Here is a 23,922-nt window from a genome sequence, read left to right on the forward strand (position 1 = left end):
ATGAACTTTATGAAACCATAAATGTTGTGTTGCAGTAGTTATCACATAAATATATTGAAAATTATAAGTTATTATAAGAAAAAAATTATTATTTTATTTAAATATTATACTTTATTAATTAAACTTATTATTGAGTCATGAAACAGCATCCACATATATAGGATCAAACACAAAACAATTTCAGTTTGTTCTAGTATATCTTAACATTTAAGTTTTAGCTTTTCTTCTAGCATGTATCTACACAAGTATATTCACTATCTCATAATCTTATAATTATTTAACCATAGAAAATTTATATACTCTTAGGATGATTTTTATTTGTATTGAATGATGTTTGCATGGAATTGATTATTTATTTGTCAAAGATTGACAGTTATTGTCACACAAGTTTACGAAATTTGACATTAGGCTGTAGTTATGGATTATGGACTATGGAATACACTCTATAGTTTTTGACGTGCTATTGTGAATTGAATCAACTTACTATATGAAGTAAGGTGATCATAATGGTACAAACGGCGATAATATAAGAAAACTTTTGTATTAACTAAAATGTATGTATGTAGTACATACCAAAATATTTTTGATTTATTTGGTCAATTGCTATAAAGGCTTACTGACGTAAAATAAAATTCAGAATTTGGCAGACATTATTTATTATTTTCTTATTTTGCTAAGTTGTTCGACATGTTTATCAAACAAGCTATTTAAAGATTTTAGTATTAAGAGTTCGTTTACCTTGGAGCAATCATTATAACTGTCCTAAAAATCATGTAATGTTACTCATGACGTAAACTGCGAGGTTTCTAGCAACCAATAATGGACACTGGACAGTGGTATTAAATCTTACAAAGTTTTCATATTGAATTCATCTATTAAAGTAAATAATGAATGTTATCATCATAAAAATTGTTTCGAAATTTACTAGATTAGATACAACTGCAACACTGAGGATATGGCTAGGAAAGTTCAAAGTAGGAAATACAAATATAATTTGCTCATTTGCTGAGACATGAGTGTAGTTGAAAATCTGAAAAGTATTTAAGTGTTTTCAGTTTAATATTATTGTAAAATATGAGTTGAAGCCATTTATGCATGCATTAAAATTATTGTACGTATAAGCTTGTCTAATGATGTAGTGCTTATTATTGATGGTATTTATTTAAAAAATATATGAAGCCAAAGTCATTAGTAATTTTTATTTGAGAAAAATATTTAATATATAATTTTACCTTATTTACCATTACTATTTACTACTACTATGTCGTCATTATTAAGTTACGAGACGCTTGTCCACGCGATTGCTGGAGCTACGGTTTGTATATATATTTTTACTATATTTATATTGATTAAAATTATTAAATAAATTAAATACAAAAAAAACATTTTAAATTTCAGGGCAGTGTTGTTGGAATGGCTGCATTTTATCCTTTAGATACATTGAGATCAAGGATACAAGGTAATATTTAATTTCCTTACATTTTACTTATTGCATGGTATCATTACTTCAATATCTTATATAGAAATTTTTATTCATTAAAATATTGTATCCATACAATGATAATTCTTGGTTATATTTTAAAAAGTATTTTTCTTTACAGTTGACGATTCCATTAAACTGCATGGCTCATCACTAGAGCTATTGATCAAAATAGCCCATAAAGAGGGTATTCATTCCCTATATCGTGGATTATATCCTGTTCTGCAATCTCTATCTATTTCAAATTTTGTTTACTTTTATACATTCCATGCTTTGAGACGAGCAGCCATGAACAGTACTTCAGCACTAAGAGATTTAATGTTTGGAATGTTAGCTGGTAGTATTAATGTTCTCCTTACCTCTCCCCTCTGGGTGGTAAACACCAGGATGAAGCTTCAAAATAACTCTTACTCAAATCTTTTTGAAGGTCTATACATTATTTTGAAGGAGGAAGGTTGTAAGGGTTTATGGTCAGGTACAGTCCCATCTTTATTATTAGTTTCAAATCCAGCTATTCAGTTCATGGTGTATGAATCTTTAAAGAGAAAAATTGTGTCTAAGGGATATTTTGATTCTTACACTGCATTTTTACTTGGTGCCATAGCTAAAGCAATTGCTACAACTCTAACATATCCCTTGCAGCTCATTCAATCAAGACTTAGAGCTGGTACAAGTGTTAAACCTTTGCTCAAAAACATGAAATCAAAACCTTTGTCAATGTTCCGTGGTTTGGAAGCTAAGTTGTTGCAAACTGTTATGACCGCAGCATTGATGTTTTTAATTTATGAGAAGGTTGTAGGTTTAGTTATAACTATAATGAGAGTGAAGGTAGCAAAAAAATGAATCAAATAATTTATTAAGCACCAATTTGAGCTCTCTGGTATTTGTTGTGTCAATTTATATGAAAATTTTCCTATCAATATTAAAAATTACCTAAACTATTGGTGGCTGGTACAAATATTTTAGCTTTTGGAATGGGTGTTGTGAAATATTTAAATAAATAATATGTTTCTATGGTTTTATTGTAATATGGTCCAAGTTCGAAGTTATATTCATAAGACAAACCTATAAAATGTTTGTTTGTTAAAATACCTTTTTTTACGGTGGAGTTGAAAACTAATGCCATAAATTATCTATATTTGTAACAGTTAAATTAAAAATGATATTTATATACTTTGCTAGCTTAAAACAAATTCATATAAGTTGTAAATCATTTAGACCATACTTACAGTGCTTGTTTGTTATGTTTTATGTACAAATAAAATGCAAATGTTATAGTATATAATACACATTTTCCTTTACCAGCTAGTAATGACCAACAGGACATATTACAAAAATATTTTCAATTATATAAGGCGGTAGGAGTTGTTTGGGCTCTTGTAAAATTTATAATAATGTATGCATTTCTTTTAGTTAAATGAAATGTTACAAATTATAAAGTAACTGTGATTAAAACCAAATATTTTTTCCAAAAAATAACAATTAGTTATAAAATGTAATATTGTACGGGTTAAGGAAATAAGGAAGGGGATAAATTAATTAATTAAAACAATTGTTTCCTTTAATTTTAATAAATGATTGACAAAAAAGATTTTTAATTTGATTGATTCATAACTGGATATTTTATTTGAGCGAGTTTCATGTCATCTGACGTACGAATGATTACTTTGGTATATTCTTCTATTACCGATTTTAATTCGTTATAAACCTGAAACAAGGAAATAGTTAAGAATTAGAATATGTATGTAAAATAATCTAATTAAGGTTTGTTTTCACTTTATTTCCTGGTGAACATAATAAATACATTGCTTTTCTAAGAAAAAGAATAAATTGATAATGCCTTCCCAGAAGATTATAATTTAACTATCTTTGAGAAAAAATTCTCATTGACCATATCATTTTCACATAAATTGCCTTTTTTATAAGTTTGAATTATCTATTTATGCATTTTCATTACTGATGGGTAAAAAATTAATTAATCTTATAATATCAGATGAACAATTCTTGTATATACCTAAATTTAATTTGTATGTCAGAAATGGCTCTAAGGGTTTGGGTCAAATTTGTTCATAAATTTGGATTAAGGTTGTGTCGCTTTTCCAATCTATATGTACATAGACAACAAGTATTTCCTAAAAAATGCAATTTTTCACTTTATAATTATCTTATCGTGATTTGAACCGCCCAGGTACATAAATACTTAATCTTGCTAATTTATATAATTACAATTGATTGTAGTTGCTAATTTTGCCTTGACTTTCAATTGGTTAATTTTCTTAATTTATAAATAGATAAAATTATATCTTAAGATTATAAGTTTTGACTAAAAATCTTATTTTATTTTTATTTAAATAACATATGTCATCTTCTGATATATCTTTTTTACTATACATGAAATAGATGTGTTTTTAAAGATGATTTTTTAAAATTATATATATATATATATATTTATAATTATTTTTATGTATAATATACTCCTGTTGGTAGGAACACAGATATATATATATATATATATATATATACATCCAACAGGAGTATATTATACATAAAAATAATTATAAATAGGAAAAAGAAGATAAGATAGTGCATCCGAAAACGAACAAGAGTATGAAGTAATAGTGCGTGATCATAATAGCGAAATAGAGCAAAGCGAAAATTATTCCATCCACACTACCTCTACCAATGCAAAAACGATTAAAAAGGCATACTGAAAGTCAGCCGAATGCGTTAAACATACAGAAGGGGCCATATACGTCCGTAAACCGAGGACTGATACTCAAGTTCCATCAACACGTGTCCTATATCTTATGGTTGTTTTCTACCAGGACTGTAAACATTTTTATTGTTTCTATAAATATATATAAGAAAGAGGCGCCCAATCGAGGAATAACTGTGTAAAATTAGTATTATTAATTATTTACTTGAAAAACAGTTTGACTTATAGTATTCGGAAACAAATTATATTTATATATATATATTGCTACTTATTTTCAATTAAATGTAAGTTTTTAATTTATTATAATTTATTGAAAATGGTGAGGTAAAATATTCCAAGCTCGATGCTAGGTTAACCTTATAAATGCAAAGGTTGGAATGTCAAAAGATCACATACACCCACTACAAAATGTTGACAAAAAATTATACAAATATATATGGGTATATGTATAAATATATGGGTGTATTGATACGGGTGCCGATCTGTACAGGTAATTTGTATCCAGATTTAGATTATTTTATACCTACCTTAACTACCACTAGCCCAGATATAATATATATAAAAAAATACTGTCCTATATTTTTATTGGTATTAGAGATATAATTTTACTGTTTACTATTTTTTTGACGTCATCTTCTAACCTAGCCATTGACCACAATCTAGCGTTGCAGAACTATCGATAGTTTGACTATCGCTAGTATCGATACATTTAGACTATCGATAGTTTAGGTTAAAAGTAATGGTTTTTGCAAAACTATCGATAGTATTGCTCATCGGAGCTATCGATACTATCGCTAACACCTTAACTGGACTATCGATATGCAATACTACCAAAATCCTAGCGATTTAGATATTGTTCCTTAAGTTATATTTGTTGAAAAGATAAACGCAAGACAGTTATTTAATGAAAACAATTAGCTCTTAAATCATTAAATTGAATGGACCAACAGAATCTGATCACAGCTACAAACAAACACAATGAACAAAAGGAGATGTTGAACACAATGTATGTAAAAGAAAACTTAAATGAATTTGAAGCCACGAATTTCTTATGGAGGTAGGGGAAGCTACACTGTAGTACCTGCGCGGCGTGCGCGTTTTGCGCGTGTCGCGGCTGCTGCGCCAGCTCCAGTAGCAGCAGGTCAGCGAGGGCGAGCGGCGAGGCGCGCGGCTGGGGCGCGGCGGGCTGCAGTGCGCACGCCGCGCGCCGCAGCGCCTCGCAGCACAACTCCGCCGCCTCCAGCGCCCGCCCGCCGCGCAGCAGGGCGCGCACGCACGTGTCGCACTCTACTTCCTGTTATCGCACACGCACACCTTATGTCGACATTCCATAACGGACACGCCCACGTGTCACGTGGGAAAAGTGTGTACATTGTGTAGTGTGTGTGTACTTTTTAACTTGCACGAACAATACGCAATTTATACTTTATATGTTAAACAGAATTATAAAATATCTTTTATTGCCTTAGTAACCTGTAAACACTTTACGACATTATTTAATAAACTGATCTTGCACATAAAGATTTCTATTTCAGCAGTAAGTATTTATTTTTGTTTTTTTTTTATTATAAACTTTTAATGTCTTATATATCCATATTTATTGTATCTATATTCTGTGGTCTATAAAAGTTTATACAATTGAATTAGCTTCAATTATTATATTTTTTGAAATATATAACTAATACACTAATTTTAAACCTGGTAAATCCTACCTGGTATTGTAGAAAATATATGAAATACTATTATGAATAATTACTTATTTATTTATTACCATGAACCTTTGTAGAAACCAACGAGGGAAGAATTGTCCGGTACTGATAGCCCGCTTTGTTACGGCCAGTAAAGTCTCCGCATTTGCCATTTTTAACTTTGGATACAAGACCTCGAAATCTATATTTTCATTTCCTAAAACAAAAGATTAAGTCTTATTAATATACTTTACAAACGTTTTCATTTAAAAAAAAAATAGAAGCTACAAATAGTTATTTATCATTACGTTTTGTTTATCAATGTGGGAAAAAACTATGTTTAAAGAAGGGATGACTTGGTAATTGATAAAATACAATATTTTTATATTTATTTAGTAACGTCGCACTTATTTCTATTAAGGGGACTCTACATGAGCTAAATGCAAGTTTAATAATGCAAAAAAGTATATGATCCAATGCAGTAAACCAAATGAAAAAAAAAAAAATGATAATCTTGAGGATACATGCTAGTTATTTGTTATTTTGAAAACATGATGTAATTAATTTGGTACGATAGAAAAAAAATCGCAAAGTTACCTCTAACAAAATCTTTTATCAAATAATAACTATACTTATATACATTCAATAATTCTGGTTTTTTGTCAGATTATTCTACAAGCAATGTACTACTTTACCTCTGCGTCACTTTTTTAGTAAAATCAATAGATTTTTTTTAAATCAGATATTCTTATTTTCGAAGAAAATGCGTACGCATGTGTGCGTAAACGCCGTGTACAGACATTGTCGGCCGAGGCCTGATGCTATACAGACGTGTCGATCTTTTCGTTACGAGCATCATTACGTTACGAGATATTTTTTGTAATTTTAATTGTAAATTCATTGTTTCATGTTTTCTTATAATAAATATTATTCTTTCTTGTAAATAAATATATTAAGTTACAATAGTGTAGTAGTAATTAGGCATTTATTTTTTATTATATTATTTGTTATAAATTTAAATTATGTAAATATGGGAAATAAAGTGAAACGCGTGAGGAAAACTAAAAAACGTTTATATAAATTAAGCGCCGCACATACATATGAACGATATTAAAAGGTAAGAGTATTTTATTTGAAAACATATTTTTTTTTTTTATAAATTATGAATATTGAAAACATCTATTAGAAAAAAATGTGCAATCAGTTCGCATAGAATCAGATTTTTCGAGTTATTCTTTAAATATTACAATAGAGTATTTGGTCAAAGTAAGGAAAACATCAATTGAGAGTGACTACATACATTCGATCCCCATGAACTCGAAGCAATATGATATTTTTCATTAAAAGTACTATGGGGCATATTTAGATACATACTTTTATAATTAATAAAAATATAATTACTAACATATATTTATTTTTTACAGAATAAAGAAAGTCGAAAACAATAACACGGAAGCTATTTATATTGTGTAAGAGTTTAATTTTATCGATTTTGTTTATTTAGGAATTAAAGTTATGTATGAACTAATTTTAATAATAAAAAAAAAAGTAAAGTAACAAATATCGAGACTAAATACGTGTGCCAACTTTTAGCTCCATAGCTTAAGTGGAAGTGGGTGTAATATTGATTGCAAGATTCCAGGACATACGTACATACATTCATACATACAAGTGAAATTAAATAAAAGATTTTAATAAAAAAATTAACACTAAATGTTTTTTTTTGTAGTACCAAATATATATAAAAATATTTTAAGTTTAATTAAATCAGTTTTATTTTTTAATCATTTTCGAATAACAGTCAAAAGCAATACAAATAATTCTAATATCTTATCAATTTTTATGAGATTTATGATTAAACCTAGTATGATTAACCTAGTTAACCAATGATTCAACCAAATCGACTTGACGACATTTTTTTCTAGTAAATATTTAGATTTTATTTTTTAATTGAATATATATATATATATTCTTTGTGAACCGATATTAATAAAAAGAACAAACACTACGCTATATGTTACCCCACGGTTACTACACTACCGATTTCGAACACTTACGATTTTATTATATAAATAGATTATCAAAATTTTATAAAATGTTAAAAATTGGTATGTTTTAATATTTAGTATAAGAACTAATTGTGGTATAATAATATAAATAAAAGAAAAAAAAGGTTAAAACTAACTGTCTATTTTATTGTATACAAAATATAAATAAAAATATTGTAAGTTTAATTGAATCAGTTTTATTTTTATAATCATTTGTTAACTAACATCGAAAGAAATAAAAATAATTCTGTTGTCCTATCTATTTTTTGAGATTTATGATTGATCTTACTTCGCTCGGTTTGGCGCCATCTATTAGAATATATGGGCGTAACCTCATTACCTCGCTTAACCATTAGTTCACGGGCTTGCCGTTTTTGTCGATTTTGTAAGTGTGTACGTGCGATTCTCAAGGGCACTTAGCTCTTGTAGTCCTCTTAATCACATAATTATAATTTCAATGTATCATTTAGGCAAATAAATCTATAATATGCGAGATCAATCCCAGGCAAGCATAATTGATTTTTCTAGTGCCTAATTTGTTTCATTTCATTAATTTATGCCATGCGTGGCGATAAAAAAAACATCGTGACGAAACGAAACCGCATTAGAGCAGCTTGGTAGTGTAGGCTCCATGTATACTTCTCAAAGGAGAGGAGGCCTTATTCCAGCAGTGGAATATTCCTTGTTAATTTACTTTTTAAATATATAATAATTTGTAGGTTAGAGCTATTGTCTCGTTTATTGCAGAATGAATTATACTATATGCTAACGAAATTTATGCCAATTTTAATGAAGAATAATACTGTAATATATTCAATAAAATATTTTATACTCACGGAGTAATGCCTGCTGGACTGGATCTAAAGATTCCGGAACTTCTTCACGTAACTCGGCTGCTAAATCCTCGGGCCCGATCACCTATGGCAGTTATTATGTTATTAAAAATATGGAATATTCGTTAAATCTATCTATAAATGATATATGTCCCAAGTAAGAACTTCACATTGTTCTGTTGGATAGATAGAAAACAAATTATCTGCACATGAACAAAACCTCAGTATGCGAGATTAGTATGCTAGACATACAACATGTGTATAGATATCTATACAGTACATAGGTATATGACGATGATGAGCACAAACCTGCAGCGCGTCGGTGGCGGAGGGCGAGGGCGGCGCGGGGCGCGCGAGGAAGGCGTGCTCGGGCCGCGCCAGGCGCAGGCACGTGAGCGCCGCAGCCAGCCAGCGCCGCCGCGCCCCACCGCGCTCCGCTTGGCAGCGTGCGGCACGCTCGTACATCACTGCCGCCGCTGCCGGGCACACACCACACGTTACACGTTACACGTTACTCCATAACTATCTTAGTATTATTGCATTTACATATTTTTGTTATTACTGGTCCCTGCCATTGCTTTTTTTAATAGTATAGGGAAGTGTCGAAAGCACATTTTTAAAAAATGTTCACCTTTCCTGTAGTGGTGACGAGAGACGTGCAGCGCGTAGAGGAAGTCGTAGTAAGGGTTGTGGGGGTGCGGGTCGTGCAGCTTGGCCCGCGCCGCCGCCGCGCGCTCCGCCTCCGCCGCCAGCGCGCCGCACGCCACCAGCGCCCCCAGCTGCTTGCGCTCCGCTACGCGATGTTTAAAGTTTTAAATCAACCATTCTCTCGTTAGTTTACTTTAAACCATCGTACTAGGTATACGTGTGCTGTACACTCAGTACTAAGAAACTAAACGCATCGGCGTTAGATGACTTTAAATTTACGTATTCAATGCGGTTTGTTAATTATTCATAATTTATATGTCATTATTAATAATACAACACTATTCCACTTAACTTTAATTTTACTCTCAAACTTCCGATAACAGCTTCGTTATCGTTAATTTTTTCGAAAATCTAGAATAAAATCTATGAATCTCATAAATATTGTTGGAATAGGCTATAGGGGAACGCGCCATACCGAGGGCGGAGAGCAGCGCGGCGGCGGCGGCGGCGCGCGCGTGCGGCGCGGGGTTGGCGGCGGCGGCCGACAGCGCGCGCGACACGCGGCCGCCCGACAGGTGCCACTTGAACACCACCCACTGGAACATCGCCTGCGACGCACCGGGCGGGTCAGTACGCAGGCAGATCGTATGGCAAATGACCAGACAAACACGATGAACAAAAATAAAGTTCTTCTGCACTCACGAGATTGGGGTCGTCTTTATCGGCAATACTTATGGCAGTTTCGGCTAGGCGAACCACGCATGCACCCGCGTCGTGTATTTCGAATAGCTTGATAACCTAAAATATATATATATAATAAAATTGTATAATAATTTCAGTGTATCGCAGAAGAATATCAAACAATTGGATCTTAAAAAAATGAACAGCTTAAGATCCGCCTTACCCGAGACCAAAATCAAAGTAGCGAAACGGAAAAAGTAGTAAGCGGGCACATTGCGCGTGTCACCTTCATGTAATACAGCACGAGCGCCTGGTGCTGGGTGAGACGCGCGTCGGGCGCGGCCACGAGGTGGCGCAGGAAGGGCTCGGTGCTGACACCCTTGGCGGCGCGGCAGAACGCCGTGTACGCGCCCTCTGCGTCTTCCAGGTCCAGCAGAGCCAAGCCCAGGACAAATTGACCTGTTGGCGACAAAGTTAAACTGTATAGATAATTTGTGAAATGATATACTTCAAAGTCATGTTTAACGAACGATCTATGACAATTAAAGAAGAACTAAACAAGCAACAACAATACAAAAGAAAAAACCAGCCAAGTGCGAGTCCGACTCGCGCTTGGCTTAAGAATAGTGTTAATATTTTACTCACGCGAGCAAGCGTTCCACTCGCACCAGGGCTCCAGGAGCGCGACGTACTTCTGGACCAGACGCGGCTGGTTGATCGAAGCCAACCACCAGCCGAATTCAAATCCACCACTCACCGCCCAACTGTTTTTGCTTAGGAACCATTATCGCTACGGATACATTTATGACCTTCCAAAAAATATCGAATCATATTTTCCTGAACCGTTTCCGGAACGTACTCGACATGAACAGAATTAAGAAGACCGTCGGGCAAAGGATACAGCTGGTGCGCGAGGTGGTAGGCCATGAGCGGCAGCGCCTGGTGCCAGTGCGTGGGCGCGCGCGCGGCGGCCAGGTGAGCGCGCGCGCGTGCGCCGCCCGCCGCCGCCACGTAGGCGCCGGCCGCGCCGCCCGCCGCGCCCGCCGCGCCCTCCGCGCTCTCGCCGCCCAGCGCCGTCAGCTTCAGCCGGAACGCCTCCGACGACCCCGCCGTCCTGTTGTTATCGCCTGTTACCTCCATGTTTTTTGTGTTAGCTACCGACGACTATTATAATAATGTATCCGCTCTGTCTTCGCTTAAATTTATTCATTTTCAGTCAAACAGAAAAGAAAAGAAGAGGTTTTGGAAGTGGGTTCACATGGCTAAGTACTGTGATAATGTCAGTTTATGGTATAAAATTATCCCTTAGTCCTTTACAGAGTACCATATCATTTGGTTTTGAATTTAATTTATAGCTACCACCGGTTCGAAAAGTAAATTCTACCGAGTAGAACCGACAAGAAACTTAGTAGTTACTCTTTTCCACAATTTTAATTAGAGAAAAAATTGTATTTTATGGACATCCGTCCACAAAGTACATTTTTTTTATATTTTCTGCCTACAAAATATTAAATATTAACTCCAAGCATTTTTATTTTTAAAAAAGTTAAGTTTTAAAGCCATGTTAAAAATAAATGAATATTATTATAGAAACGAATACCGTGACCCAGGAAGGATGTATTAACTTTGCGAATTCGGAAAATTGATGTTATCCATAGTGATTAAAACATCAGACGTTTAGATGATCGTTACTCAATCGAAGTCAATTACTCCGCCACAAAGGTTCAGCTAGTACAAAGGTAAGAGGAGGGGGACCACCGCTAGTAGCGGTCTCGTAATACTTCAATCGGATTAAGTCAAAAAAAATGTTTCATCAAAGGTTCACGATGGAGTTGGAAAAATAAACTTGGATGATGGTAAAGCTGAAATAGCGGCAAATGATGTGATCGGGGAAGTATACGCTCACGGTACGGACGGGCGCTGCGGCGTGGCGGCGCGCAGCCACAGCAGCGCGCGGTAGGCCTGCCAGTGCACGGCGCAGTGGCCCGCGCCCGGCACGCCGCCCGCGCCGCGCGCCGCGCCCAGCGCCGCCAGCGCGCCGCGCACCACGCGCGCCCTGCGACACCACGCGCGTTAGATACGTTCGGTAGCGTTCGCGAGTCCAGTCTTGTCGTAATTTAGACTTTTTACCTCATTTCGGCCATTTGACGGATGGCTTCTGTGACGACGGCGACACCTAAGTCGCTAGCGAATAAGTTATCGTACTCGCTCGTTTCATCATCATCACCTGGAAAAGTTACTCACGTTCGTTACATAAATATTCCTTATTGCGTAGAAAATATACTAGCGAAATAATATAATATATATATATTTCAGTTATGTATTATTATTTTCTAAAGAGCCGAGATGGCCCAGTGGTTAGAACGCGTGCATCTTAACCGATGATTTCGGGTTCAAACCCAGGCAGGCACCACTGAATTTACATGTGCTTAATTTGTTTATAATTCATCTCGTGCTCGGCGGTGAAGGAAAACATCGTGAGGAAACCTGCATGTGTCTAATTTCAACGAAATTCTGCCACATGTGTATTCCACCAACCCGCATTGGAGCAGCGTGGTGGAATATGCTCCATACCTTCTCCTCAACGGGAGAGGAGGCCTTAGCCCAGCAGTGGGAAATTTACAGGCTGATTATGTTATTTTCTAACAATATTGGTACTTATTACTAGTATACTATCAGCAACATGCTTATATAAATCTATAAATTATAATAATAACATAAACTTACTCTTGCAGGTATCAATCTCCGGTACGTCTAATCTCAATGCGTCATTCAATTCGAGTACAGCATTTTGTAAATCTTTGATGGGCTCCAAAATTGATGTTATCTCATCAATCTGCTCTGATGTCAGAACCTGAGATATAAATACGATTACATATCACATCATAAAAGAAGGGCCAAAACAAACACCAGTAATTATTCATTAGTAGCGTTACCGGGGCGGGATGGTCCTGCGGCGCGGCGGCCAGCAGCAAGTGCAGCAGTCGCGGCAGCAGGCGGTGCTGCGGCGCGGCGCAGGCGAACAGGCGGCGCTCCAGGTCGGCGGCGCCGCCCGCGCTGGCCGCCCGCTCCCAGCGCGCGCCCGCCACCACGACGCGCACGGCGTCCGCCGACAGCTCGCCCGCCTCGCCGCCTTCACGGAAACCCAAATACCATGACGACCGATGTTTCTCGAGTCAGGTCGTGCGGGCCGTTTAGTGGTGTACATTTGTAGGTAGTTTATTTGAAATAAACTCAAATTTATTACTTAATAAATTGAACAAAATTATTCTCATGAAAGTATGTGATTTTTTTACTGACGTTACACTAAGATTTCCACAAAAATATTATACATACTGCCATTAATTTTATATCAGCAACATTTGAAACGATATCATTTGAATTAAGAATATTAAGAATACTTGTAGTTAGAGAAAATGTTTAGTTACATAAACTGGAAATATCTATCTATCCAATAAGGATTTCAAATAATTTGGGGATCTCACCCATGACGACGTCGGGCAGCGTGTCCTCGGGCGACAGCATGATGCGCTCGAGCGGCTCCAGCTGGCGCACGAACGACACGCCGCAGCGCCGCACGAGCGCGCACCACCAGCCGCACCAGCCGCCCTCCGCCTCGCCGCTCTGCGCACCGACGTACTCACTCAACTTATGTTTTCACTTCTATTCATTTTTTCAAAAACGATAACTCACATGTTTCGATACCATGAGACCGAGCGGCTTTTGAAGGCCCTCCATATATTGCATACACCAACTGTATAAATCTGACCAGCATCTGTAATGGATAATTGGCCTTTTTTATTTAAAGGAAAAAAAAAACGTTTAGAAAGACATGATAAGCAGTGCAACAAAAAAAAAGTTGTACTGTGTAGATCTTCAATAAAGCAATGTGCCAACAGCTGATTTGCATATCCACTTGTTAGTAAAGAAAGTCTCACCAAAACATTATGTGATTAATGGACGGCCATTAAACGACAAAGTTCAAATAGCCGAATAATAAAGTAAGCTAAAAATTTTACATAAGAAATTTTTACTTATGCATAAGATGCGAGTGGTCCTGCGACGCGGCGCGCGCAGTGAGGCCGCGCATGCGCGCCTGCACCGCACTCATACACGACTCGCTCAGGTCGATCTCCGCACCTGCCTCACTGCCTCCCCAAGTTCGGCGATAGATCTGTTGATTTGAAAGTCACGAGTAAAAAGTTTCAGAAAATAGTATACATAAAAAAAATCTTCAGAATGCTTTTCTTCAATGCCAATTGTTAATGTTTCTCACTATGGTCAACATACTCGGAGTACGCTATACAGCGCGAGTAACCTACCACGAGAGCCTTCATGACGACGGCGGTGGGAAAAAGGCCCGGCGCCAGCAGGCGGTCGCGGTAGTGGAGGTGTGACGACAGCTGCGGCAGCGCCGGCGGCGGCTCGCGCGCAGCCACCGCGCGCCAGCTCACCTCCGCGCCCAGCGCGCTGCCTGCGCACACACTAATATTACAATACGTAAACACCCCTATCCCTGCCTATACTGACGCTATAGGCTTGCCACTCGAGTCAATCTTACGTAATGGACCAGCAAGGGCACCAACACAGTGTAAATTAAATATAAATCATTTTTAAAATAAGTTTTCATTGTTTAAAACCTACTTGTTACAACGGCGTCTCCATCAGGCTGTGTCCAGAGAGCCCAAATGACATGGTTACCTTCACCATACCCAATTTTGTAATCAAGAAGGTCTAACTAAAATGAAACAAAAATAAAAAAATTATGATAATTATCCTTGTAACAGATGTGTGCAGAATTTTATAAAAACGAAACTCATTACACTTCATTCAAACAGATAACAAAATAGTACATCTACTAATGACTATAATTGCATGTTTGTGTCTCAGGTAGTTTGTAAAATCAGGTGTAGAACTAAAATCTTAACATCTGTTCTTACTATAAATACAATTTTCAAATAATATCAATATATACCTGCGGCCCAAAAATTTGACATATCTGTGAAAATTTCACAGCACCAGCTCCTCCATCATGCATTTTCATCACAACAAATTCACACTCATTTGGGAATGATAAATAAGCCACTAGGATAGTGCTTCCATCAGACCCAGTTGTATCTTGCAGCATGTGTCCATGAGCTGCAGGAAGTTAGAGTCATACATTGTAATAGATCTATATTAAATTGTACACAACAAGATAGTAAATTCTTAACATTTCCCAGAGTTGACACAATCCTACTTCATGAGGAATACAAAAAGAACAGAGTAAAACAACTCCCTTTGAGTTGTTTCAGGTCCAATTTTTATGAATAGTGTTGAAATCTATACTATTGAGGTCAATTATCCAGCTTGTAGCCTCTTTACTATTTTATATTTTAAATCAAAATATCTATGTCTTAAACTTATATACAAACAGTTTATTTAAGATTACTTAACAAAGATAACAATGAGAAATTGCTTCGGCTTTAAAAATCTAAAAATAGATTTCTCTTATTTCGCTAGTAACAAAAACTCATCCTTACATACAAAATAAAATTCACTTACGGGGAGGCTTAGGTCTCATTAGGGTCTGTGATAAAGGAGCTGAAACTGCAGTAGGAGATCCACCTTCATCTATGAGCCAAGCACGCAGGCATGTATCTCCACACACAGCTACAGCTAAACCATTTATTAGCACTACTCCATAAGTATCAACTCCATCGCCACTTTTGCCCCTAAAAATGTATAGGACATTTTAAAAATAACCATGACAATATTTATTAGTATCATTTTTTTTTTAAATAAAAGTTCCTTAATTTTACCTCAATGCTCCAGTAATTCCAGATAAAAATCTAGGTACAGTGGATTCTCTTTTAAGTATTGTCGTCACAGCGGAACCAGTGACTGGTAATTTAACCAACAGTAATCCTCCATCTCCTCCATAACCAAATGCAAGTGCAAATACAGCTTCACCATTATCACGCAGTAGAGAAGCACAGGAATGAGCTACCCCAGTGTCTGTTACAATAAATAATATTGGATATATACTAATATTGATATACATTTATTTGTTTTTGAGTCAAATTTATATGACTATATATTTGTTAACTGCCTGTCTCAACTTTGACTTCACTCAAATACATACAAAAAAATTATATAAAACCATTTAGGAATTCAGTTACATATAGCCTATTCCAATGGAAGTAGGAAAAAAATAAACAAATCTTAGATTTACATTTTTCATTTGCTAATAACTCAGCTATATTGTGCACTACTAAGAGTTTATGATTAATATATCTTTAATTATAATACAATTCTATTAGACTTAACCACTTATTTCCACTTTAATTTTACTTCCAAAATTCTGATAACAGTTTCCTCAGTGTTCAAAATGCCATTTTGTCACAAATATATACTGAATATTATAGATTAATCAAGCTCTCAACCAATGTTATAGTGTCAATTTGCTATCAAATGTTGTTTATATCGGTTTTTACCTTTTTTAGTTGGAATGGAGTGTACACACATACAAAAGATATGTAATATATAGAAATTTATACTTACTTGTATTTGAATACTGATTAAGAATGTGGTAATTATTTGGATTATTAACAGCATTTGTGTCATGAAAAATTGAAGGTGAGACACTGCCGATTGGTCCAAAAGTAGACTGTAAAAAAGAACAAACATGTAATCTAGTTAGTGATTTTGTAGAATAATAATCTAATATTGTAAAAAGAGTTCTTACTTTTCGATCTAAGACATCAGGGTGAGGAAATATTAATCTATGTACCGAAGATACTGTAGCAGCTAATATAACCAATTGCTGTGTTGAGGTTCTTTCATAGAATGCTAAATTGTTTAGAGGTGGCGTTCCAGCTGCAACTTTGCATCTCAAATTACATAATGATAAATTAACATCCAATGAAGCTTCTGATAATTCTATAGAATCTGATGTTGTCTGCCTAAAATATAAATTAATATGATATTGTTATGTTATTTATCGGTGTACACATTCTATTTACTTCAATGACTATTTATGTCACTCAGTTGAAATGTAAAATCAGATATTTATGTAAATGGATATTATGCATTGTTAAATACAATAAAGTGTACAATAGTAATTGTTACTTTCAAATTATCAAAACTTAATTGTTTTATTACCAATATATAAATCGATTTCTTGTATTTGCTTTTTTAGAGTCTCTGTACCAATAACCGCCGGCTTTATGGGGTAGTTTAATATCTTGTAACGTACTATGTGTGCCCCCTGCAAATCAAAATTTTATGTTAGTTAGAGTTACATTGAAACTTAATATAAAGTCAGTCTTCACGCATGATATAAACCTGTATTAAGAACAATTTCTTTCCATTTCTCGGGTATATTATAATTTGGTGTGATTTCTTTAAAAGTAACCGGTATGGTTTCCACAAACTCCATTGTAAAAAGATAAACAATGAACTAAATGTGCCAAGAAGTTGTCACATAGAACGAGATATACCGTAAAACTGAATAATTACTTTAATGCTTTGTGGTACATTTAATTGCGTTAATAATATAATAATCGTTTATTACAAAAGTTTTTTGAATATACACGAAGTCGGATTTATTTAAAGCGGGCACATTGACGATTTGACATTGACTATTTTAAATTTGACTTTTTTCAAACAATATATCAGTTGACATTATTTTTAGTGTGGTAAGCCATATGTACAGTAAGTAAACACTGACCATAACTAACTACGAAAAATTATTACTCACTTATTTTATTTGAATTTTTCTATACTTTGTTAAGTTACATTTGTAACTTAACAAATATTATTACTATAAAATATTTTTAGATTTTGAAAATCGATACAAGATATCAATATAAATGTAAGAATATTTTTTTATTAACTATGAAATAATACTATTTATTAGTAGTGTGGATAAATAATATAACAATGTAATCTAACATTACAAATTCAATCCAACATTTAAATTATTATAAGTTTGACGTCACAATTTATACTATAGCTTAGCTCTATACAGTCTCTAAATAAAAGAAAGAGACAGGAATAGTGCACAAATGACAGCGTCATTTTCCTCAGTTTTCTTAATTTTGGTTCGTGATTTAATTTTTTAGTTTCTAAGTAACAGCAAAATATAATAATTTTGTATATGGATTTATATACGGTAACAAATAATAAAATAGTTCTCCACTAAATAATAATATGGTGATTTTAACCCCAGTCACAAATTTATAGGTTTGTAAAGCCATCGATTTTTGTATTTATTTCGTGCTTTCAAAGTCCATTTATTTTAAAATATTACAGAGCTTTGAATAATAATGATTTAATATATATTATTTAAATTTGGTTCAAAAAATATGCTGACTACGTTTTGTCCTAATATATGGAAGGATTTACGTAAGTTTTTCTCTACATCGATGATAAAATAATTGAAAATCTTCTTTATTATTTAGAAAAATAATGAAGTAGTTTGCATATTCAATTTGTGTCTAATAAAATCTAATTAATGTATTTTAGAAACTAGTTTTTAAATCTTAGATGGCTTATTTTGAATACAAATACCTGGTATTTTATTATTATCAAAAGCTTACAATACGAATGAATAATTAAATAATATCAATTTCTACTATTGTTGTGTCTTTCATTTAGATATTTAACTTGAAATGCTTGCCATATCTTATTGTTTTGACATTTCATCGCCACTTATTTTTTAACAAAAGTGCCATTTAAAATTAAAATAAATATTTCAAGTCAACTAGATGCTAAATGTATATGAATTAAATTTTGCTTGCAAATTACTAACTACTTTAATGAGACATAAAAAAAAAACCTTATCATATTGATACATTTGGATAAATTCAGACGAAACAAAGGATTGTAATAATCATTATACTATTATTAATTCTAGAAATCAAAGGTTTACCATGAGATCATTTCATTCATTATAACAACTCACTTTCAAGTTTTTATAGCACCACTAAAGCTTGACATCATAGTTGTAATGTACTGTCTAAGACCTAATTTTTTTTTTACAAATTTTAAAGTCAAAATGTAAGTAATGTTATTAATTAATAATCTAGTACTAATCTGCTATTATGAGAGTTAAAGAAATCCAACAATTACAATTCACCGTATTTTAGATATTATGTAAGTATGATAAAATGTAATGATCCAGTCTAATCAGTCAAATCAAAAATTCTTTTAAATTATTCCATAGTTATGAAAAAAATTTGAAAACATAAATAAACATGTAGTTTGATGAATCAAGTGACTTAATAGCTTGGGTTTGATGGCTGGATTAAATGCTTGAGGCAAGATAGTGATTGTATAATATTTGTATTTGTCATTAAATTTCTAGTAAAAAAATATTAAAAAAAGGCATATGAAATTTTGTGAATTGAATAAAATATGTGGGAGGTCGAATCTCGCCCGAGTAAACTTTAAAAAGATTAGTTTGATTCAATGTTAATTTGAAACAGCACGGTGGCGGGTTGCGAGCACGGAGCGGGCGGGGCGAGCTCGGGCGGCGGGCGGCCCGCCGACACCATTCGCCGCGTCAAGGTGAAGATGTCGTCGGTATCCGCGCAAGGCGTCGTCGAGCGCGCCTCGGCCGAGTTGTCGCGGCGCATTACCGGCCTGGGGCTCCGCGGCCGGAAGCGCTCTCCCGGGGTAGTGGAACGTATGGCGAATGCGCTGTGCGGTCCCGCTTCCACTGCAGCACCTAGAATACCCCGCCGGCGTCGACCATCTCCTCGACCTCTCGTTTGGAGTCAGTTTATATTAGAAGAAAGATTTCTAGAGAAGTTTTTTCTTTATTTCACTCCTAATGAAAGAAAAACGTTAGCCCAAGTGTGCACGAAATGGCGCGACATTCTCTATTCGTCCCCGCGATGGTGGTCCGGGTTGGCTGCCGTATTAGACTGTCGCGAACTGCGCTCCGAATCTGGCTGTTGTATGCAAAGGTTTTATAATTCAGTGATTAGAAGAGGTATTCGAGGTGTTATTTTGATATCTGCTACCGATGACGATATAAATGAGCTTATTAAGCAGTTTCCCCTATCAGCACACCACTTACACGCTATTGGACTAAAAGGATGCACAATAACAGATAGAGGATTAGAAGCTATTTTGGACCATTTACAGGTGAGACAGATGTCTTATGAATATTGCTTACAAAAATAAAGATCCTATTAAACCGTACATTATTTTTAGGTTCTCTTTGAACTTGAACTAACGGGCTGCAATGAGATAACAGAGGCTGGTTTATGGGCATGTCTAACTCCGAGGATTGTTTCACTCACGCTTACTGATTGCATTAACATTGCTGACGAGGCTGTAAGTGTATTTCTTTCACTTCATCGACGACGCGATTGTCACTTAACAATAATTATATCTACATTCATTAATTAACAACTGCAGGTCGGTGCGGTGGCTCAGCTTTTACCGTCTCTGTACGAGTTTTCATTACAAGCATACCATGTGACGGATGCAGCTCTCGGCTATTTCTCGCCAAAGCAAAGTGCTTCACTCAGTATATTGAGATTACACAGCTGCTGGGAACTTACTAACCATGGTGTCGTTAACATCGGTAATAATTGTCGCTTTTTAGAAATGTCATAAACAAAACATTTTTGTAACTTTAAGTTCTAATGTTCTTGCATTTAACACGGAAAAAACTAAAATCATTCGCTTCAATTATAACATCTATCGCAGATTTTTTTTGTTTAAATAGTAACTTACAGGGCTACGAACAGATTCCTAGATATTTAATCCTCTCGAAAACGAATTGCTCGATACATCTTCCCGTCCTATCAGTGCACTCGCTGCCCAACCTGACCGTGCTGTCGCTGAGCGGCTGCAGCAAGGTGACGGACGAGGGCGTGGAGCTGCTGGCGGAGAACTTGCCGCGCCTGCGCAGTCTCGACCTGAGCTGGTGCCCGCGCGTCACCGACAACGCGCTCGAGTACATCGCCTGCGACCTCAACCACCTCGAGGAGCTCACGCTGGACAGGTGACGCCCAGCCACCGGATATTCAGAATCGTGAACGATTGAAATCATATCGCCCTTCCGTTTCAGATGCGTGCACATAACGGACATCGGCGTCGGATACATCAGCACCATGCAGTCGCTGGTGGCGCTATTCCTGCGCTGGTGCTCGCAGGTGCGCGACTTCGGCGTACAACACCTCTGCGGCATGAGGTCCTTGCAGCTGTTGTCTCTGGCCGGTCGGTGATTTTCATTCTTCTATATTATATGAGGTTGACAGTAAACTTATAAAATTCCATTCGTTAAAGATTTATTAAAATAACGGTTAAGGTTAAGACTAAAGTTGAATTTTTTAAACATGCTTCTATTTAATATATGGCTGCAAAAACAACGGAATAATATAACAAAGCAAACTATTGCCTCAGTCGATCATTATAACAAAAACAAAACAACTATTGATATAAATATATTACAATGTGTATTTAAACCCTAACAATGAGGAGTTGTCAACATGTAGGGTGCCCGCTGCTGACGTCGGGCGGGCTGTCGAGCCTCATCCAGCTGCGCCAGCTTCGCGAGCTGGAGCTCACCAACTGCCCGGGAGCGTCTCCGGAGCTCTTCGACTACTTGCACGAGCACCTGCCGCGGTGTCTCATCGTCGAGTGAGCACGGACGGACCAGTCGATATGTATATAGAGGCCTGTTTGTACATAATACACTAAGAAAATCTCAGTCAATTTGTAACGTTTGCGCGTTTACCGGCTTTTGAAGATTTTGTTCGGTTGTAGACTTGTATCCAACAAAGTGGAAATGAGAGGGGAGGACGAATGTATCATAAATAACGAATAGTAGGGATAGTTACTTCAGGCGGAGAGGAGAGAGAAAAGGTGAAATAACATCTCCGCTTTAGTGGATATCGATTATATATGATGCACGGGACTGTACACAGTCGTCCTTTGTATACCTGATATTCATAAGCTTCCGACTACCAAATTTATTTTCAAATGAGTAACTAGCTCGGTAATTTAAAAGCTAATTTTTTCCTTGATCTCAATACATTTTTATTATTTTCTTTAATTTTTGATTTAGACATGCCAAAAAGATCTTTTAATGATGTAAGCATTAAGAAGTTTAAAAGTTTTGTAGTTATTAATTATGTTTATAAGATTTTATTGAATATAATCTAACAAACATAATAAATAAAGACCCAATAATTGCTCAATTTCTCCTTTAACTTAAAATATAATCTCTAATTATTATAAAAAGTAATTTATATGAAAACATAATGTTAAGTTATTTCATTTAACAAAAGACTCATACCAAACTTTATGTAATTGATGGTTGAATGTAAAACAAAAATGAAAATTCGATGTTATAAAAAGTGTAAATGCATCTAATTTATGGATTCTCCTTCATATAATTTTATTTTTATATCGGTTAGAATGGCGGATGTAAGATTTCCAAATAACTTCAAACTATACTGAACTATTGTATGAATCGATTTGTGACCGAAGCTTTACGAAATCAGTTCAAGAAGGTCAAAAGTGAATAAAATAATGTTATTTATGTTTATAGCAATATAACATCTTAACGATTGGTCATTATGCAACTCGTCCACAATAATATCATATCGAAATCAATTCTTTTTCTTATAATATTTATTTACTTAAAAGTAATTTAATAAGCAAAATATGTTTCAGATTTTCTTAAGTTGTGTGAAACTAGATTAGCAAATAAACTCTTTTTAAACTTTCGTAGTTTAAACGTCATTTTTGGAAAATTGAGCTAATAAAAATAAAAGTAACAGTCATAACATTATTATAAATAATTAATCGGTGTTTTACAAACAAAAGTTACAATAACTTTCTTTACATTGAATCCCTTTTTTTCCTACCTACATTTATTTAGTAACGTATAATTTTCAACTATATTAAACGATAAAGTACATTACAGAAATAATACACTCGCCATTTTAGGACTGACCCTCTTTTTTACATTTAAACTGAGTGATGCTTGGATATCATAAATAAGAACATTTTTAATAAATTGCATTTCTTTAAAATATTTTTAAGTTTATTATGTTGAGATAGAAATTTGAGATCAAAGATCAACCGTGAATTGTTACAGGTAAACCGTTATATAATACTCCATAGATTTTGAAGATATTTCGATTGCCAATCATACAATTTGAGAAGTATATTGGATTTCCATAATTGTAAAAGATTTGCCAATTTTGGTGCTGACCTTAACATCTGCCTATACAAAAATATATTCAAACTTCATGGAAAGCGTCTTATTTTTCCTGCAGTTGCTGTGTCGAATTTCTAACTTACATAAAGTATGTTATACATACATAATAATACAGATAACGAGGTTTTATAATATGTTATAAATATATTTTCGTACAAAACTCAAAAGACTAAAATAACTACACTAAATACTAATATGTTCTTTTCTAGTCAAACTGGTGTAAATTTGATATCCCATCGTAATTTACAAGTCCTTGTAAGAGGCTGCATTTGAAATATGTAATCCTAATATGCTGGCTTTAATATAATCTCTACGAAATTTGACATAGATAGGAAATTTTCTTTAGTTATAACTACTCTGCCTTAGCAAGTTTCATCGCTTATAATTTATGATAGGTATTAATTATAGTAAAATTCTGATAAATTTTATTAAAATATATTTACTTAAATTTATTCGTAAATATCTTCGGTAATGTAATAGTGCAGTACGGCTTACACGCTTACGGTTAACATATTTATACTTTAAGAGTACTTTCGTTACTACGAAAATGTTTTTTTTTTTTTTTTGTATATTCTCTCAAATATAGTATGTACCAGTTCT

The 23,922-nt window shown here is 34.8% G+C and overlaps 3 protein-coding genes across 6 annotated transcripts; 2 read left to right on the forward strand and 1 right to left on the reverse strand.

The window, feature by feature from the left end:
- Positions 1-1,034: 1,034 nt before the first annotated feature.
- Positions 1,035-3,048, forward strand: LOC113403024 (peroxisomal membrane protein PMP34). The gene is made up of 3 exons (XM_026643437.2): positions 1,035-1,315; positions 1,399-1,459; positions 1,602-3,048. Exons 1-3 carry the CDS (start codon positions 1,262-1,264, stop codon positions 2,321-2,323), a joined length of 837 nt encoding a protein of 278 aa, XP_026499222.1. The 5' UTR covers positions 1,035-1,261; the 3' UTR covers positions 2,324-3,048.
- Positions 3,047-17,720, reverse strand: Nup160 (Nucleoporin 160kD). Of its 2 annotated transcripts, none has more exons than XM_064217272.1 (27): positions 17,421-17,720; positions 17,238-17,343; positions 16,822-17,038; positions 16,638-16,743; positions 15,896-16,091; positions 15,639-15,808; positions 15,070-15,233; positions 14,739-14,832; positions 14,417-14,568; positions 14,129-14,268; positions 13,788-13,869; positions 13,580-13,718; positions 13,031-13,227; positions 12,822-12,948; positions 12,225-12,321; positions 12,010-12,150; positions 10,996-11,208; positions 10,740-10,858; positions 10,381-10,553; positions 10,116-10,211; positions 9,889-10,021; positions 9,397-9,558; positions 9,075-9,241; positions 8,769-8,850; positions 5,968-6,101; positions 5,278-5,490; positions 3,047-3,188 (listed from the first exon to the last, which is right to left on the reverse strand). In XM_064217272.1, the coding sequence occupies exons 1-27, from the start codon at positions 17,512-17,514 to the stop codon at positions 3,075-3,077; spliced, it is 3,828 nt and encodes a 1,275-aa protein (XP_064073342.1). In that variant the 5' UTR covers positions 17,515-17,720; the 3' UTR covers positions 3,047-3,074. The 2 variants fall into 2 exon arrangements, with proteins under 2 accessions (XP_064073342.1, XP_064073341.1); XM_064217271.1 differs by having other exon boundaries at positions 12,001-12,150.
- Positions 17,721-18,113: 393 nt separating this feature from the next.
- Positions 18,114-22,881, forward strand: LOC113402974 (F-box/LRR-repeat protein 16). Of its 3 annotated transcripts, none has more exons than XM_026643374.2 (7): positions 18,114-18,178; positions 19,565-20,228; positions 20,298-20,420; positions 20,505-20,673; positions 20,901-21,096; positions 21,163-21,311; positions 21,590-22,881. In XM_026643374.2, the coding sequence occupies exons 2-7, from the start codon at positions 19,653-19,655 to the stop codon at positions 21,736-21,738; spliced, it is 1,362 nt and encodes a 453-aa protein (XP_026499159.1). In that variant the 5' UTR covers positions 18,114-18,178; positions 19,565-19,652; the 3' UTR covers positions 21,739-22,881. The 3 variants fall into 3 exon arrangements, with proteins under 3 accessions (XP_026499159.1, XP_026499158.1, XP_026499157.1); XM_026643373.2 differs by having other exon boundaries at positions 18,133-18,320; positions 21,590-22,880; XM_026643372.2 differs by lacking the exon at positions 18,114-18,178 and adding an exon at positions 18,327-18,482.
- The last annotated feature ends 1,041 nt before the right edge of the window (positions 22,882-23,922 follow it).

This window comes from Vanessa tameamea, chromosome 16 (genome assembly GCF_037043105.1).
Source record: "Vanessa tameamea isolate UH-Manoa-2023 chromosome 16, ilVanTame1 primary haplotype, whole genome shotgun sequence".
Taxonomy (NCBI): Eukaryota; Metazoa; Arthropoda; class Insecta; order Lepidoptera; family Nymphalidae; genus Vanessa; species Vanessa tameamea.